We start from the raw sequence: 16,674 nt of genomic DNA on the forward strand, positions 1-16,674 counted from the left end.
GACAGACAGAAATGGACTTGGAAGTGTGAAACTCTCACTTTGGAATTGCATTGTTTATTGCAAATTCCAAAGCAAGCTGTCCTCATATATATCTGCCCCAAGGTTGTCATGGCACCAGGGTATACATAGACCAAGTCAATCGGCGTCTGTCTTTGAATGGAAAAATCTACATCCCCTGCATTTTAACTCTGGAAAGACAGTATTTGAAGGGTATTTCAAATTGCTAAGGGACAGCCCATACCCTGACCTGGATAGCCCAGGTGAGCCTCATCTCGTCAGATCTCAGAAGCTAAGCAGGGTTAGATCTCAGAAGCTAAGTAGGGTCAGTCTTGGTTAGTAATTGGATGGGAGCTCTCCAACAAAGACCAGGGGTGCAGAGGCAGGCAACAGCAAACCACCTCTATTCGTGTCTTGCCAGGAAAAGCCCACAGGGGTCACCATGTTAGTTATGACTTGAGGGCACTTTCCATCACCATGGGACAGCCCATTAGGACATGTGTGCCATGCACATGTTTTAGCTTAAATATGTAATTAGACAGCGAAACCAACGAACATGAGGAAACCTCTACCAAAAGCAGAGAAACAAAACATAAAGCAACTAAGATACATTTTGAAATTTCTGTGAAAACCTTCTTTGTTCCTCACACTAGTCCCTTAAGGGAATATATAATAATGACATACAGACCATTGATGATCATTGTGGGGAACAAGAAAGCTGCACCTTCTTCCTGAAAACAGTGGTTCATCTAGTCTTGCATCGCAACACACACCTTATCCAACCAGGCTAAGCCCTTCCACGGACTTTTTCTCCTCTACTGCAGCTTTAAGGCCTCTAAACATGGAAGTCCCTTTAGATCACCCTGGCTGAGGGCCATTGATGGACCTATCCTCCACAATTGGACCTACAGTTGCCAGCCCCAGGTTGGGATATTCCTGGAAATTTTGGGAGTGGAGCCTGGAGAAGGCTGGGTTTGGGGAGGGGAGGGACCTCAGCAGGGTTCAGTGTCATAGACTCCACCCTCCAAAGTAACCATTTTCTCCAGGTGAACTGATCTCTGTGGCCTGGAGATCAGTTGTAATTCCGGAAGATCTCCAGCCAGTACCTGGAGGCTGGCAACCCTCACCCCTTCAAAAGCTATCTATGTTTGTGGCCATTGCTACATCTCCTGACACTGAATTTCACAATTTTATATTTGTTGAGTAAAGAATCAATATCCTTTCAACCCCCAACTTCATTGCGTGTTGTAAATTCCTATATCCCGGCAGGAAGAAAGTTTTCAGTCTCCCATGCCTAGCTCTATAAACCTCGAACCCATTCCCTTTTAAGCTCCTTCCCAGCGGAAATGCCTCTGAACCTTGGCCTTTCCTCCTAGGAAAGGTATTCCCACTCTGTTGTTCCTGTGAAAAGACACCCTTAGACATCCAGACAGAAGCAGAAGTTTAACAAACTACAGGAAAAAAGACAGACAAGCCCAATGCTCGACAATGCACGCATTGTCATCAATCTGACAGACCGTCAACTCTCACCAGAAGAAACCTCCATCTTGGCAAAGGGAGGAAACTTTGCAGTCACCCCCACCAGAATTCCTGTGGAAGACATCATTGCAAATGTAGAAGCTGCCATTCGTCATCTACCTGAAGAGGAAGCTGAGGAAATAAGAGGAGAGACAGCCAGGATTCTACGAAAGGCAAAGCTTCCCACCAGCAATATAACACGCAAGGAGAGAAATGCCATCAAGACCCTCAATGCAGATCCAGACATCATCATTCTACCAGCTGATAAAGGCAATGCTACAGTGATCATGAAAACAGAGGAATACAAAATGAAGATTAAGGAACTCCTGGACCCCTCCACCTACAAAAAACTAAAACGAGATCCCACTTGCAAAATCACCAGGCTAACAAATGCGCTGATCAAGAATTCCTCACTACATCCCGACACGCACAGAAAACTATGCAAGACTGAAGCACAGCCACCTAGACTATATGGACTCCCCAAAATACATAAGGATTCAGTCCCACTCCGACCCATTGTGAATGCCATTGGTTCACCGACATATGAATTAGCTAGACATCTGGCAGATCTCCTGCAGGACCACATCGGGAAAACCTCGTCTTACATCAAAGATTCAGCAGATTTCATCAACAAAATCAGTTCTCTGAAACTCAATCCACAAGACATGCTTGTCAGTTTTGATGTTGTATCCCTGTTTACCAAGGTTCCAGTAAAAGACACTATTGCACTTATTAATCAGATTTCCCCAGAGGATGTAACAGCCTTATTCCACCATTGTCTGACAACCAGTTACTTCCAATGGGACAACGAATTCTATGAACAGATGGATGGGGTGGCCATGGGGAGCCCACTCAGCCCAGTTATAGCAAACTTCTACATGGAACATTTTGAAAAAACAGCTCTAGAATCAGCACCCCACAAACCTAGTGTATGGTTCCGGTTTGTGGATGATACATTTATCATTTGGAGCCATGGGGAGGAAGAATTGATGAGGTTTTTGAATCATCTCAACAACATCCACCTGAACATACAATTCACAATGGAGAAAGAAATCGAGGGAAAACTCCCATTCCTGGATACCTTGGTCATCCGCAAAGCAAACTTTCAGTTAGGTCACAAGGTCTACAGGAAACCAACTCACACTGATCGGTACTTACACAAAAACTCCAATCACCACCCCCGACAGAAAAGAGGCATAATGAAAACATTAGTGGATCGTGCAAGACGGATATGTGAGCCGCACTTTCTCAATGAGGAAATTAATCATCTAAACCACGCACTTCAGGCAAATGGCTACTCCAGAAATGAAATCCGAAGAGCAATCAAACCCAGGATGAATCAAACAACCAAGGAAAAACAGTCTCCTACAGGAAAAGTGTTTTTGCCATATATCAAAGGAATTACTGATCAGATGGGAAAGCTTATGAAAAAGCATAACCTTCAAGCAGTATTCAGACCCACCCGAAAAATACAACAGATGCTACGATCAGCAAAAGACAGTAGAGACCCCCTCACCTCTGCAGGAGTATACCGTATACCCTGCAGCTGTGGACAAGTTTACATCGGGACCACAAAGCGTAGCATCCAGACAAGAATAAAAGAACATGAAAGACACTGCAGACTTGGACAACCTGAAAAATCAGCAGTGGCTGAACATAGCCTAACTCAAACAGGGCACAGTATCTTATTCCAGGACACCAAAATACTGGACAACACTTCTAACTACTTTGTCAGACTGCACAGGGAAGCCATTGAAATTCACAAGCATAAGCAAAACTTCAACAGGAAAGAAGAAACCTTAAGAATGAACAGAGCATGGTTTCCAGTTCTGAAAAACACCAGGCTAACAAAACATTCTATCCCCGACAATAGCCCTGCAGAGAAGATTAGCACATCAAGTACCAATCCATATGCAAAAGAACCTCCTCAGGATACAGTGAAGCCTCCCGCCATTAGCATTCCACACCCTGGGAAACTCTTACAGGATGACTCATCTCAACCCCACCCCTCCTGAGTAGATACAAATGACCTACATCTTCTCCACACTGTGACACTGAGAGATCTCTGTCTTTTGGTGCTACACCTCTGAAGATGCCAGCCACAGCTGCTGGCGAAACGTCAGGAACTACAATGCCAAGACCACGGCAATACAGCCCGGAAAACCCACAACAACCACGGACTACATGGTTCAGAATTTTCCTGGTTTGTGCCCATCTCTAATCCTAGTGCTTTTGGAAGCAGAGGAAAATACTCACCATAAATAAGCTGTTCCCTTCCACCTGATAAACTTACAGCTGTGTTTTGTTGGGATTGTAGCCAGGCAGGCAGACTTTGAGTCCCTCTACATGAGGCACCTCGACGTATGTTTGTCAAGTATAGAGAGACGCAATGCTAGCTGGGAAGCATAGGTTAAAAACACAGCACCAGTGGAGATCAGTTCTCAGATGGTTTGTTAATTTCATCTTTGCCTCCCCAAAAGAGGTGTCAATTTCACCTTTCCAGTCTAAAACTGTGTGGGATCACAACCAGAGGGCAGCAAGGAATGGAAATGGGCTGGAGCTGCCTTCCAGAGCTGGCCTTGGTGCTGGAGAGGTTATAATGGGCTGAAGTTTCCCTTCCAGCATTTCACAGCCCCTTCACACAGCTCCACTATATAGCAAAGCCTTTGCTCTGCTGCCAGCTCTGTCTTTTTAAACTACCCTTCCCTGCTGACATTGCATCTCCCGACATGTGTTCTTTGTGTGTCAGATGTCTTGTGCAGAGAGACTCTTAGACTACAAGGTGCTCCCGCTTTGTCAGAAACCCCTCACAGTGCCTTCACACCCAGAGGCAGGGCAGTCTGGCGGATGCAGTCAACCTCCAGCCTGAGTGGCTGTAGCTGCACCTGGGCCTGCTGCTGCACTGCGAGCTGGGAGTGGTGAAGTCAGGCGGACTACGGGTACTGCTCCTCGCTGCTGCACACCATGAACCGAGCATGCTGCTGCCAAGGAAGATGGCTCCTCACTCTGTGCAACGCTGGAGACCCCAAGGAAGATGGCACCCTCCTGCCTGTAGCTGCTGAGAAAAAGTGACCCAGCCCATTAGCTACTCTGCATTCTGGCCAACATCCCACCAGACTCCCTCTTGCAGCTGCCTCCCTAAAATGGCCATGCTGTGCTGTATCGGCATTGAAAAAGCCCGCTGCCACAATCCAAGCATTCCAGCTCAGCCTTTCTGACATCTCTGCTCTCCTGGGCAGCTGCTCCTCCCCAAACACCCACATCTTCTTCCCCTTGGTGTGAAGCCCTTGCAGCTTCCAGTTCTTCTGCTCCTTCCCTGGCCTCTCCACAAAGCTGGTTCAGGAGCTGGAGGCCAGATGTCTGGTGGCTCTGTAACTTTCCCTCCCCACCGGCAGCCAGAGGAAGACTGCATCCTCATGGCCTACCGGTGAGAAAGACTTCCCAATGAGGACCCAGCCAGCCGGTTGCTGGTTGGTTGACTGGGCACCTGGAATGCAGGCTGTCATGCTGCCCCGCCCAGAGGGAGCCACTGGACCCCTGATGATGGCAGCTGCCACACCCTGTGCCCCTCCACCCCCATGGGCCATAAACTGGGCCCTAGGTAAGTCTTGGGTCTGGGCTTTTAAAAAGTAGTTTAAAAACTAATTTCTGTACTCTCATTAATCCCTTTATATTTCCAGTTGTCCATAACTATGGATTCCCCCCTCCTTTTACTTTTGTCTCATCAATTTTATAATTAAAGTTAAACTGTATTGAGCTTGGTAATTAGCTTCTGTTGACTCATCACACTTGCTTTTTTCTTAAAGAAATCTCGATTAAAAGCCTTCCCAGTGTTATAACCGGCTGTGTTACATCCAGTGTTACCTGGCCTCATTCAATGTTATTTTTGCTTCCTAAATCACTTTCTCATTCTGTAATGGGAGATTATTTAATTTTCACTGTTTTACAGTAAATATTCCTTGTAATGCCTACATGGTAGTGCATCCCTAAATGAAGTTTTAGAAGAGTAAAAAACGTTGGATTCCATGGATTTAGAAAGGTGTAACTCTGGTTAGGCTTGTACCGTACATGTACCAGAGCATGATCCCCAAAAGCTCATCCCTGTTTCAATTTATATGTTCTCTGTAAAGATGTTTGATAAAATGAGAAAAAAATATGCACTCTGGAGTAAGAGTTATGCTGATCAAAATAGAAAGTATGATCTATGACCCCAAGAATACTTTTCTGGCAGTAAACCCCACTGAATAAAATGGAACTTACTTCTGTGTAGACCCACTGAGTATTCTTTCTCCAAGAGGTCATTTAAATAATGTTTATATTAATTTCATGAAACCCTTAAAGTTCTTTTGACTTATCCTACTATATAAAAGGCTAACTGTGTTGCAGACAACTCACTTCCTACCCTAGTGCACCTCTAGAGGGAAGCCCAGAAGAGTCAGCCCGTCCCTCTAAGAATGCACCGTGGTGGGAAGCCCAGGCCAGAATCAGTTACGGAGCAGGCAGCAATGCCTGCTTCCCACCTTTACCCAGCTGGGATGAGGAGCGGAACAGGGGGCACTGCCCACCCTCCACCTTCACCGGCTTAGATCAGGAGCAGAGCAGGGGGCAATACCCACCCCCACCTTCACCCAGCTGGGATCAGGAGTGGAACAGGAGGCAACGCCTACCCCCCCTTCACCCCATTGAGATCAGACATGGAGCAGGTTGCAATGTCTGCCCCCCATCTTCACCCAGCTGGAATCAGTCACAGAGGAGGAAGAGGCAATGCCCGCCTGCCCATCCTTCCTTTTCTAGAGCCCGTTGTATTTTTTCCCACAACAGGTTTTGTTACTAGTCTATTTCCATAAAGAGTTCTTGCAAACTATTTGCAAAGAAACGGTCAGTATCATCCTAAGAAGAGTTACCTTTTAAATCTGTTTCAGATCAAGCACTTAGAAGAGTGTGACTGTGTTTAAGATTGCACTGCAACTGAATAACACTTTGCATAGCGCCATGTTTGGGGGATCTGATAATTTAAAATGTGCTTTATGTGTTTTCCCACAAGACTGGCATGTTATGTTTTATTTATTATTAGGCGGTATGTATTGAAAATTCATGCATGATCCGAGGAAGCAAAGAAGGAAGGAACGGATTCATTCATGTTTTCAGGCAGATTATCCAACCAGCAGAAAAAACTCTTCATGAAGTGTTGAAATCGGATAAACGATTCAGGTATGCCAAGATATTTGACTGTGTCAAAACTGTTCTAATTCTGAAATTTGAAATTCCTGACTCTGAATTTCCACATTGTGTTTTGGAATATTTATCCATATTTAAAAAATGAACAAACTACTTTTAGGCTGATATAGAGACTCTCTGCACAAGACTTCTGACACGTGCCCTTCATGTGTCGGGAGACTCAATGTTAGCTGGGAAGTGTAGTTTTAAATGACAGAGCCAGTGGAGATTGCTCCGGAGGGGAAGGATTCTCTCACAGCTCTCCGCCGCCTCTGGAGTGCCAGACTTTCTCCCCTTCCAGAGCCTTTGCCCTGCCGAGGCTTGGTTAATTCGAAGTTTTAAGCAGTGAGCATTCTGCAGCTGCTGCCTCTCAATGTCACTTCCCCTGTTCTCCAAGAGCCACCAGTTAGAGGTGGATCTCAAGGGTCTAGTTCAATCCCCTCCACAATGCAGGAAATTCACAAATTCACAGATCTCTCTCCCCTCACCTCCCCGAGGGATCCTTGCTCTATACCCAGAGGAATGCAAAACACCTCCAGGATCCCCGGGCAATATGGTCTGGAGTAGAATTCCTGCCTGACCCCAAAGTGGAGATCGGCATTATCCTGACCATGTAAGAAAGGGCCATGACAGCCTAGCACCAGCTCACCCCTTCGTGCCCCCCCTCTCACGATCTGTGTGCTCTCATAGTGAGTCACAGAATCATCATAGCCTCTCCTTAAATCCCTCCAAGGAAGGAGAGCCCACCACCTCCCGAGGAAGCCTGTTCCACTGAACAACTACTCTGTCAGGAAGTTCTTCCTCATGTTTAGCTGAAAACTCTTTTGCTTTCATTTTTACCCATGGCTAAACAGGGTGGAAAGACCCTGCAACTGTGGCACTGCACCGGAGGCCCTGGGTTCAAGAGGTCCCCTCTCGAGCCTGGGGGACACACACACCAAGCACCCACCCCATTGTGGTGTTTCCCCTCCAAAAGCCCCACCCATTCACAAATACCCGTGCTCTGAGCCACACGCAGGCCTCCCCCGGAAAAGAAACAACAGACAGGCAAAAGGACCCAAAAGACCTAGACCAGGCTTGAACCCACAACCCCTGACAGCCAGAACCAACCCCCAAGCCTCAGAGGCTGGAGAGGAGGTTCCCGAGAGACGTGACTGCAGGCACTAGACTCCTCGCTTCAACTCTCATGTCATAGAAACGTAGAGCGGAAAGGGACTGCAAGGACTCTCTCATCCAATCCCTTGCACAGTGAAGGAAATTCACAGCCACAACCCCTCCCCCAATTCCCTCAGCAGCCCCTGCTCTGTGCCCAAAGGAAGGCAAAAGACCTCCGGGATCCCTGGGGCAATCTGGCCGGGAGGAAAATTCCTTCCTGGCCCCAAGGTGGTAATCAACATTACTCTGGGCACATAAGAGAACTGAGCACTGAGCTGCTGTAGCGCAGTGGTTAAGTGGTTTGGCTGTGAATCAGCACTCTGTTGGTTCAAATCCCTCTCCTGCCGTGAGCTCAGTAGGTGGCCTTGGGGAAGCCACTCCTCTCAGCCCCAACTCCCCAGCTGTATTGTGGGAATGATAATAACACTGACTTGTTCACTGCTCTGAGTGGGGCACTTATCTGTCTAGAACAGCTGTATATAAGCACAGTTATTATTATTATTATTATTATCATCACCTGCAGCATGGGGCCAAGCAGATAATATCACACAGATCAGCGTGGCTCAGTGGCTGGGACTCCTGGTTCAGATCCCACTTGGACAGAAGGGGGGGCAGGCTAAAGTCCTGGCTCTGATCCCCCCCCCAGAAAAGGGGGAACAGGTTGGTCTAGCTGATGGGGTGCTCCAGATATCCCTCATCTTGGCTGGGACGTGGCTCCACGAGTCCTCCCCTGTGGCATCCATGGCAGTGGCACCCCAGCGTTGACCTTGGATCCCCCATGCGCGAACAACCTGCACGGCTTATCAGATGGGAGAGTGTGGGACTCTCTCAGAGACACCCCCTCCCAGAGCAGCCACAGACTGTCTTGGACAAGCCTCCAAGTCCCTCCCAGCCCCCTGCAGTATGTGCAAGGGGGAAGGGGGTGCGGACCTCAGTGTGGGCTAAGTTTCCAGAGTGCCAGCAAACCAGTGTTCAGCAGAACAAAACAGAGGTCCAGTGACATCCGGAGAACCTCCAGGAGCCCCCCAGCATTAGCACCCCTGAGCCAGAGCCCACCCTCTGGGATGTGTGAAGGGGCAGCCCTACAGGGAAGTGACAGCAGGGAGGGGGAGTTGGGACAAGGAGGGGCACAGAGCTCATGTCATCTGCACACAAGCAAACAGACAGGGAGAGAGGTGTGGAATGGCCCAGGCTTTATTAAACTGCAAATCATGAAGGGGATGCCAGATGCAGGTTTCCAACTGCCTTTGTCCGGTATGCCAACTGCACCCGTGTGTGCTGCTCCCAGGGACCTTTCAGAGGCAGGCTGAGCTATCCCTTGCACTGTCAGTAAGGTAGACTTATAGATCCAACGGCTGTCTGATGGAGAATGCTCCTGGAGCTGAGCTGGAAATGCTATCTGAGAGGATTGCTGGGGACTGTGATGGCCATGTCCCAAAATCTCCCTGTTGGATTGCCACCTGCCTGAAAGAAAACAGACACATGCAGTGATGGGAAGGGGCTCTGTCTTGGGCAAACCACAGCCAATTATATAACTCTGATGGCCCGAGGCAGAGTTATAGTTTGTTATCCCTTTGCAGAATTCAGTGCCACTTCTTCTGGTGCTAACTTTTGGGTACATCTCTTTTCAGAAGCACAGAGCTGGCATAACATTATATGAGTACTTCACAGACATTGCCAGCAAAGAATCAGGGAACAACATTTACAAACACCTGTTTTGGTTTTGGTTCCCCATGATGGCAGGGCAGCAAAAGCAAGAGAAGGCACCAAAATCTATGGCCATTTTCACTCGTCTTTAAAATAGTGCCAGTACTCATGGAAGGCTGCCGTTCCTTATGTGATTTTTGACGCCATCCATTTACAAATCGGAGGCAGGCAGCCATGAAAGCGCCATCATCACGGATGGCATCAAAAATTGCACCAGGAAGCTGGCAGCATTCTGTGAGTATCGCACTATTTTAAAGTTGTGAAAATGGCCTATGATTCAGGGCAACTTGAATTACTTACAAGAGACTGTGAAAGGGAACATCTCCCACCCGCCCCAGTTTTCCTGCTTTCATTTGTGTCCTGCCCCCTCTCTGCTACCTGGCTCTTCAGGCAGCTTACAAAATCAATAAAACAGATCAACGTCAATAAAACAGTAAGGGGTGAAGCATCACCCATAGTCCTTGGCTTCAAACTGCAGTGTCATTAAAAAACATAAAAGACAGGGGAATTATATAGAGAACTGGATTCACCACAACTTGGCCTCAATTGCCTGTTTCCATGAAGGTCCTTTCCAAAATTTATCTATGCCCAACTGTCTTAAGCCATTAACCAACTCGAATGTTGTTCCGCTGACATCAACAAGATGAATTTTGGTTGGATTATCCCGGCCAAAAGTCATTTCCTTTTCTTCTGTGAATCGGACTACTGGGTTGGATCTAGCTGTGCACTCATGTCAAAAAGGAATCTGCTTAGTGTAGTTCATGCTGCATAGTTATTGTGTTAGCCATAGGTGCGCTCCCATGCTTTGTGCGGGGCTAATTCTGGCCCGTTTGGGGTGGAAAATTGACCCCAGCAAAGTGCGGGAGCATGCCTGTGGCTGGTGTGATGATGTCATTTCAGGAAGTGATGTTACTTCAGGAAGTGATGCCATTGTGTCCGGCCAAGAGCACGCCTGGTGCACACTTTCCTGGGTTGCCTGCCAGTGGTGGGCAGTCACCAGCAGGTTACCACCTTCCACCAATTGCCAGTGATTGGCGGGCAACCAGGCAAACCCTTGGGAGATTGCCTGCCATCAGCAGGCAAGTGATAAACCTATCACCCATATCCAGTCAAACAGAAAGGAGGCCTTTTGCACCCATGAAGCCTCATAGCTCATATCTTATTCTGTTGATATGGACCAAGAGGGCTTGCAGGCCCTCCTGAAGGTGGGTGACAATAATTGCCCTGAAGTCTCAGTAATTGTCCCAAGTACCCCCAGACAAGACAACAGTGGCATGAGAGGATGAGGCAGGTATGAGTATCTTGACAACTACTGCTAGGATTTTAAAAAACACGCCAATACCACAGAGTTAAATTCGTGTAGCAGACATTTTGCTCATCCATTCAGTGCCCTTTTCCCACGGAACTCGGGCCTTGGAACTCTAATCTTAGAACAGGAGCTCAATTGCTGAAAAAGAATTCTCGGCCACTTCAAAACCACAATACAGCAGGGGGAGCCGTGACTGTTAAAGCGACCTAAAAGTGATACACGCTTGTGGATAGGGCTGCCCTAATGGTGAAGTTGTTGGTTTCATTTTAGACCCAGCCCTGGGGTCTGCCTTATCATTTTCCCTGGGCTTGCATCTGGCTTCCTATTTTAGTTTGTACTGGTCTGCAAATGAATGTTAATTGCAAGAGAGTGGGGCCTCGACAGCCCATTGCAGCAAAATGAAGCGGAAGGTCCAGCAGCCCCTTAAAGACTAACACGGGGATAAATGTTGTTCTTCTTCAATGTGCCCCCGGCCTTCTGCGTTGCTGATGCCAGCCAGCCGATGGTGTCATTACTTTGACAATCCTCTAATTACTAGTGCTTTGTATGGGACACAGAGACGTGGAGAGCGCTTGTTGCTATGGAGGTTAACTGCCTTGATTCAGTTTGTCTGCCAATGGTCTTACTCTCATCTTTCATAAAAAGAACGGCATAAAAAAAAATAAAGTACCAACGAGTGATCTCTATATATCTCTACATTTGATGATAAAAAAGTAAAAGAGAAGTATTAATCTTTTGATGTGTTACTGTTTTGGCTTTGGTTTGGCTAGCAATTGCCTCATCAATATGGGGAAACAACGGAAAGAATAGCTCCCTTGTTCTTTATGTGAGAGTGGCGTGACTCCGCCAGCCTGTCCACCTATCTTACAGGACCATAAAAGAGCCATTACAAAGTTGACAGGAACCTTGTGGGTTGTGTAATGCATAATGAAGCCATTTGTTTGCTGTTAACTGACCCAATGAGAGCTGCTTTCGGAATCGGTGCTGAATTTTCTGTTACTTATCCTGTTGTGTTTTCTCACTTTCCAGCACATTCCTGAGCCTAGTGAAAGCTGCCGATCTAGAAGAAGTTCTGTCCCAGGAGGGAGCCTGGACTTTGTTTGTCCCAACCAATGATGCTTTTAAAGGCTTGACTGAACAAGAGAAACAGAAACTTATCAGTAAGTAGTTCACATAAAGGGGGGGGGGGAGAGAAGAGCAACCTGGGGGCAATGAACGGTGTGCAAAGATCAGCTTTGGCAACACTCACAGCCTCTATGATCTTATTTGGTGTGGGGCCAATGGTCATGATGGTACCTCTGTTGGCAACCTTGGTATCCAAATTCGTAGTCTTTAGCACTGCCAAGAGAAGAACCTATTTTTATTTGGACAGGTGGGGTTGTCATGCTAGTCAGTTGCGACAACAATTGCAACAGACAAGGAAGAGGAGTCTGGGGGTCACCTGAATTACAAATTTTCCATTGCCCCAGAAGGTTGGACCAGAACCAACAGGTTAAAATTAAATCAAAAGAGCTTTCAGCTAAACATTAGGAAGAACTTCCTGACAGTTAGAACGGTCCCTCAGTGGAACAGGCTTCCTCGGGAGGTGGTGGGCACTCCATCTTTGGAGAGGCTAGAGGGCCATATGACAGCAATGCCAATTCTGTGAATGTAGGCAGACCATGAGAGGGAGGGAAGGAAGGGTTGCATCAGTGCTTAGTTCTTGTGGGCCTTTCTTACATGCCCAGGGTAAGGCTGATCATCACTTTGGGGTCAGGAAGCAGTTTTCCCCAGGCCAGTTCGGCCAGGGATGCTGACGGTGTTTTGCCATCTTCTGGGCATGGCATGGAGCAGGGGTCACTGGAGGTGTGGGGGGAGGTAGTTGTGAATTTCCTGCATTGTGCAGAGGGTTGGACTAGATGACCCTAGAGGTACCTTCAAACCCTATGAGTCTATGATTCTAAATAAATGTAGGAGAAACTTCCATGGATTAGAGCCTAGCGCCAAGTTCATCATAATGGGGTCACCCAAGTGGATCGGTATATATGGAGTCAAGAAAGGGGGGGCACAGGTATCCTGAATACAGAGAAAACCTCCCCCCCCCCTTCATTCTCTATTCAGACAACATACTTCCACCCACTTAGGTAACCACTTCATGTATCTGACAAAGGGGGCTATGGCCGACAGAACCTTTTGCCACCATAAATTGGCTAATTTGCTTGTAGTGCCTTTTATTGTGAGAGCAGTTCAGTGTCTGAGGAGAAGACTGGTGCTTTGCTTTAGAGAGATTCTGCTTTAGAGATGCATATCGCTCACCCCTTTCTGCCTCTTCTGGAAGATCTCTTCCTGGGCGGGGGATGGTGATGTCAGAGTAGGGAGGAAGCAGGAAATGGGTCAGCCCCCAAAGCAGCTTTGGAGCTGGGGAGGGTAGAGCATGACGGACATTTCTTCTGCCCACTCGCCCAACCTGGGTTTGCAGTATGGCCCACTCAGCAAACATCAAGTTTGCTCCGTCTGAGGGCCAAACTTGATGTGATGTGGGAAGTGCCACCAGTGAATGCATATTATATCTAACCACATCAGAGACAAAGAGCAGACCGAATCTAAAATTAATGAATTTCCCGTCCCACAAGACCAGTGGAGGAAAAAGAGGCAAAACTCAACAAGAAAAGAATCCCAGAGTGTCGGAGTAACCAGTGAGAAAGCTGACGGAGTGAGTGTCTGGGTTGTTGCTGGCTGATGGTGCCTCCAGAGTAGGGGGTTCTCTGCCTCCCACCCCCAAGATTATATACCACCAGGAGCCCTTCCCACTTCACTCCGATGATTCACTGAGTACTCGGCCCTCCGGGCTCTTTGCATTTTCACGTTTCTCAGGATAAACAGAAAAAGAACCAGAAGTTCTGGATTTCTCCTCTCTTGCTTCCAACATATCAAGAGGTTGAGCCAGTTTGGTGTAGTGGTTAAGTGCGCAGGACTCTGATCTGGAGAGCTGGGTTTGATTCCTCACTCCTCCGCCTGAAGTCAGCTGGGTGACCTTGGGCCAGTCACAGCTCTCTCAGAGCTCTCTCAGCCCCACCCACCTCACAGGGTGTTTTGTTGTGGGGATAATAATGACATACTTTGTAAACTGCTCTGAGTGGGTGTTAAGTCATCCTGAAGGGCGGTATATAAATCAAATGTTGTTGTTGTTGTTGTTATTGAATTTACGGATTTCTTTTCATAGGATAATAGGGTTTAAAAAGCAGGACATTTTCAGAATTTGGCCAGGGATTCAGGATACTGAGCTAGAAATGTAATTATTGTGACATTGCCTAATGCCTTTGTGGGCCCCCCTCCCTTCTATAGGTGACATAAATGCACTCAGGAGCATTCTGCTTTATCACTTAACACGGGGTGTTTTCATCGGAAGTGGATTTGAACCTGGCGTGACCAATATTCTCAAAACTATCCAAGGAGGCAAACTGTATGTGAAAGTGGTAAGTAGTGAGACGAGCTCTTTGCCATCAAATATCCTGTAAGAGCAGCCCCAGCCCTGCCCTGGATAGCCCAGGCAAGCCTGATCTCGTCAGATCTCAGAACCTAAACAGGGTCGGCCTTGCTTAGCAATTGGATGGGAGACCTCCAACAAAGACCAGGGCTGCAGAGGCTGGCAATGGCACACTACCTCAGTTAGTCTCTTACCATGAAAACCACACCAGGGGTCGCCATAAGTTAGCTATGACTTGAGGGCAGAATTGCATTTAGAGCCCTTGCCTGGAAAGCCCAGGTGACCCTGATCACATCAGATCTCAGAAGCTAAGCAGGGTCAGCTTTGGTTAGTAATTGGATGGGAGACCTCCAATGAAGGCCAGGGCTGCAGAGGCAGGCAATGGCAAATCACCTCTGTTAGTCTCTTGCCTTGAAAGCCTCTGCAGGGGTTGCCCTGTCACAGCACTTTCTTCCCTCAAAGCCTGATGAACCATTACAAGGCACAGAGCAACTGTGTGCATTTGAACCAGCCCAGGAACATCTGGATTCTCCATCCCAAACTGAAGAATATGCAAAAGTCCCTCTTGGTTTCTCCTGAGAAGGGATTTCCATATTTTGTGTTAGGAATTCCGTTAATTGAAATAAACTTCATTCTGAACTATCTATTTTCAGCTGTATAAAACACTCTGCCCTTTCTTTTATTATTTTATTCTTAGGTAAATGACAGTCTTCTGGTGAATGAACTGAAATCAAAAGAATCTGATCTCATGGCAACCAATGGAGTTATTCATGTAATAGACAAGCTCCTGTATCCTGCAGGTAGGTAGCAGTTTATTCTAACATAGTAGGCAGTGTTACTTAGTCAGGATGTTAACCTGTTGGAGTCAGTGTTATATAGTGGTTAGAGCATTGTATCAAGGAGTCCAGACTCAAAACTCACCCTTAAAGCTTACCAGGTGACCTTGAGCCAGTCATTGTCTTTCAGCCTAACCTACCTCACAAGGTTGTTGTTGTGAGTATAAAATGGGGGAAAGAGGACAATATATGGCCTTTTTCACACTACTTACTGGCTTCCAAAACATCGCAAAATGTAGTGCAAAAACCGTGGAAGATAGTGTCTTCTCACGAGAGTTTTGCAAGATGTCGCGAGAAGACGCTATCTTCTGCGGTTTTTGTGCTACATTTCGCAATGTTTTGGAAGCCAGTAAGTAGTGTGAAAAGGGCCTATGTTGCTCTGAGTTCCTTGGAGGGAGGGAGGAGTCAAACTATAATAAAGAACTTGATAAATAGGCAGTTGCCAGTCTCAGACAGATAGCCTGCGTGTCTGTTTGTGTGGATTCCTCAGTTAACTCAGCAAGCTGTTTGCCCAGATCTGCACATTAGGGCAATCATAAATGAAATTTATGCCAATATTTATGCTTACAGGCACATGAAAGAAAAGTGCTACACTGGAAATTTTTATTACTGTGCTCTTTCACTCCTCTTCCGTTATTCAGATTTAGAAAATAGCTAAAATACTAAATTAATAAAGCGGAATGTTCAAGATTTAAACAGGCATTAGTAGTTGCCAGCTTTTGTGTTTCTGAGAGTGCTCTTTGGCTTTAATCTCTTTTATGTTTATTTCAGATTTGCCTGTTGGAAGTGATGAGCTCCTAACAATTCTTAAAAAACTGATAAAGTACATTCAGATCAAGGTATTCTTACACTGAATCCCGGACTGCCACTTTTGGTGGCAGCCCCGTGTTTATGGTTAAGGGCTCTTGTAAGTCAGAGTCATATTAAGTTCCAGAAATCATTTCTCTCTTTTCTGTTACTGTTCATTTGACCCAGTGGTCTCACACAGCCATAGGGAGTTTATGTTTCGGCAGTTAATGGGATGCTACCCACATAATGATAGGGTTTATGCAGTGCTTTATAATGTTTCATAATCTCTTCTTTCTTTCTTTCTTTCTTTCTTTCTTTCTTTCTTTCTTTCTTTCTTTCTTTCTTTCTTTCTTTCTTTCTTTCTTTCTTTCTTTCTTTCTTTCTTTCTTTCTTTCTTTCTTTCTTTCTTTCTAGTCTACCTTTCTCAGTGAGACTTAAGGTGGATTACACAGTGGCCATTTCCACACGGCTTACCTCTCTTCGTAATGTCCCGGTAGATCACGCAAAAACGCGGAAGATTGCATTTCCTCGCACGATGTCACGTGACGTTGCACAAATCTCGCGTGAGGAAACGCGATCTTCTGCAGTTTTTGCACGATCTACTGGGACATTACGAAGAGAGGTAAGCCGTGTGGAAACGGCCAGTGTGAGATTAGTACAGTCAATATCAAGGACGTATA

At 46.7% G+C, this 16,674-nt stretch overlaps 1 protein-coding gene across 8 annotated transcripts in view; it reads left to right on the forward strand.

Moving 5' to 3' along the window:
- Positions 1-16,674, forward strand: part of POSTN (periostin) — a 77,111-nt gene that overhangs the window by 38,057 nt on the left and 22,380 nt on the right. For all 8 annotated transcript variants that reach the window (XM_055002433.1, XM_055002436.1, XM_055002435.1 and 5 more), the window contains exons 11-15: positions 6,590-6,726; positions 11,933-12,063; positions 14,228-14,358; positions 15,067-15,169; positions 15,977-16,044. In XM_055002433.1, the coding sequence (XP_054858408.1) occupies positions 6,590-6,726; positions 11,933-12,063; positions 14,228-14,358; positions 15,067-15,169; positions 15,977-16,044 (570 nt within the window). The remainder of the gene's footprint in view (positions 1-6,589; positions 6,727-11,932; positions 12,064-14,227; positions 14,359-15,066; positions 15,170-15,976; positions 16,045-16,674) is intronic.

This window comes from Eublepharis macularius, chromosome 18 (genome assembly GCF_028583425.1).
Source record: "Eublepharis macularius isolate TG4126 chromosome 18, MPM_Emac_v1.0, whole genome shotgun sequence".
NCBI classification, from domain to species: Eukaryota; Metazoa; Chordata; class Lepidosauria; order Squamata; family Eublepharidae; genus Eublepharis; species Eublepharis macularius.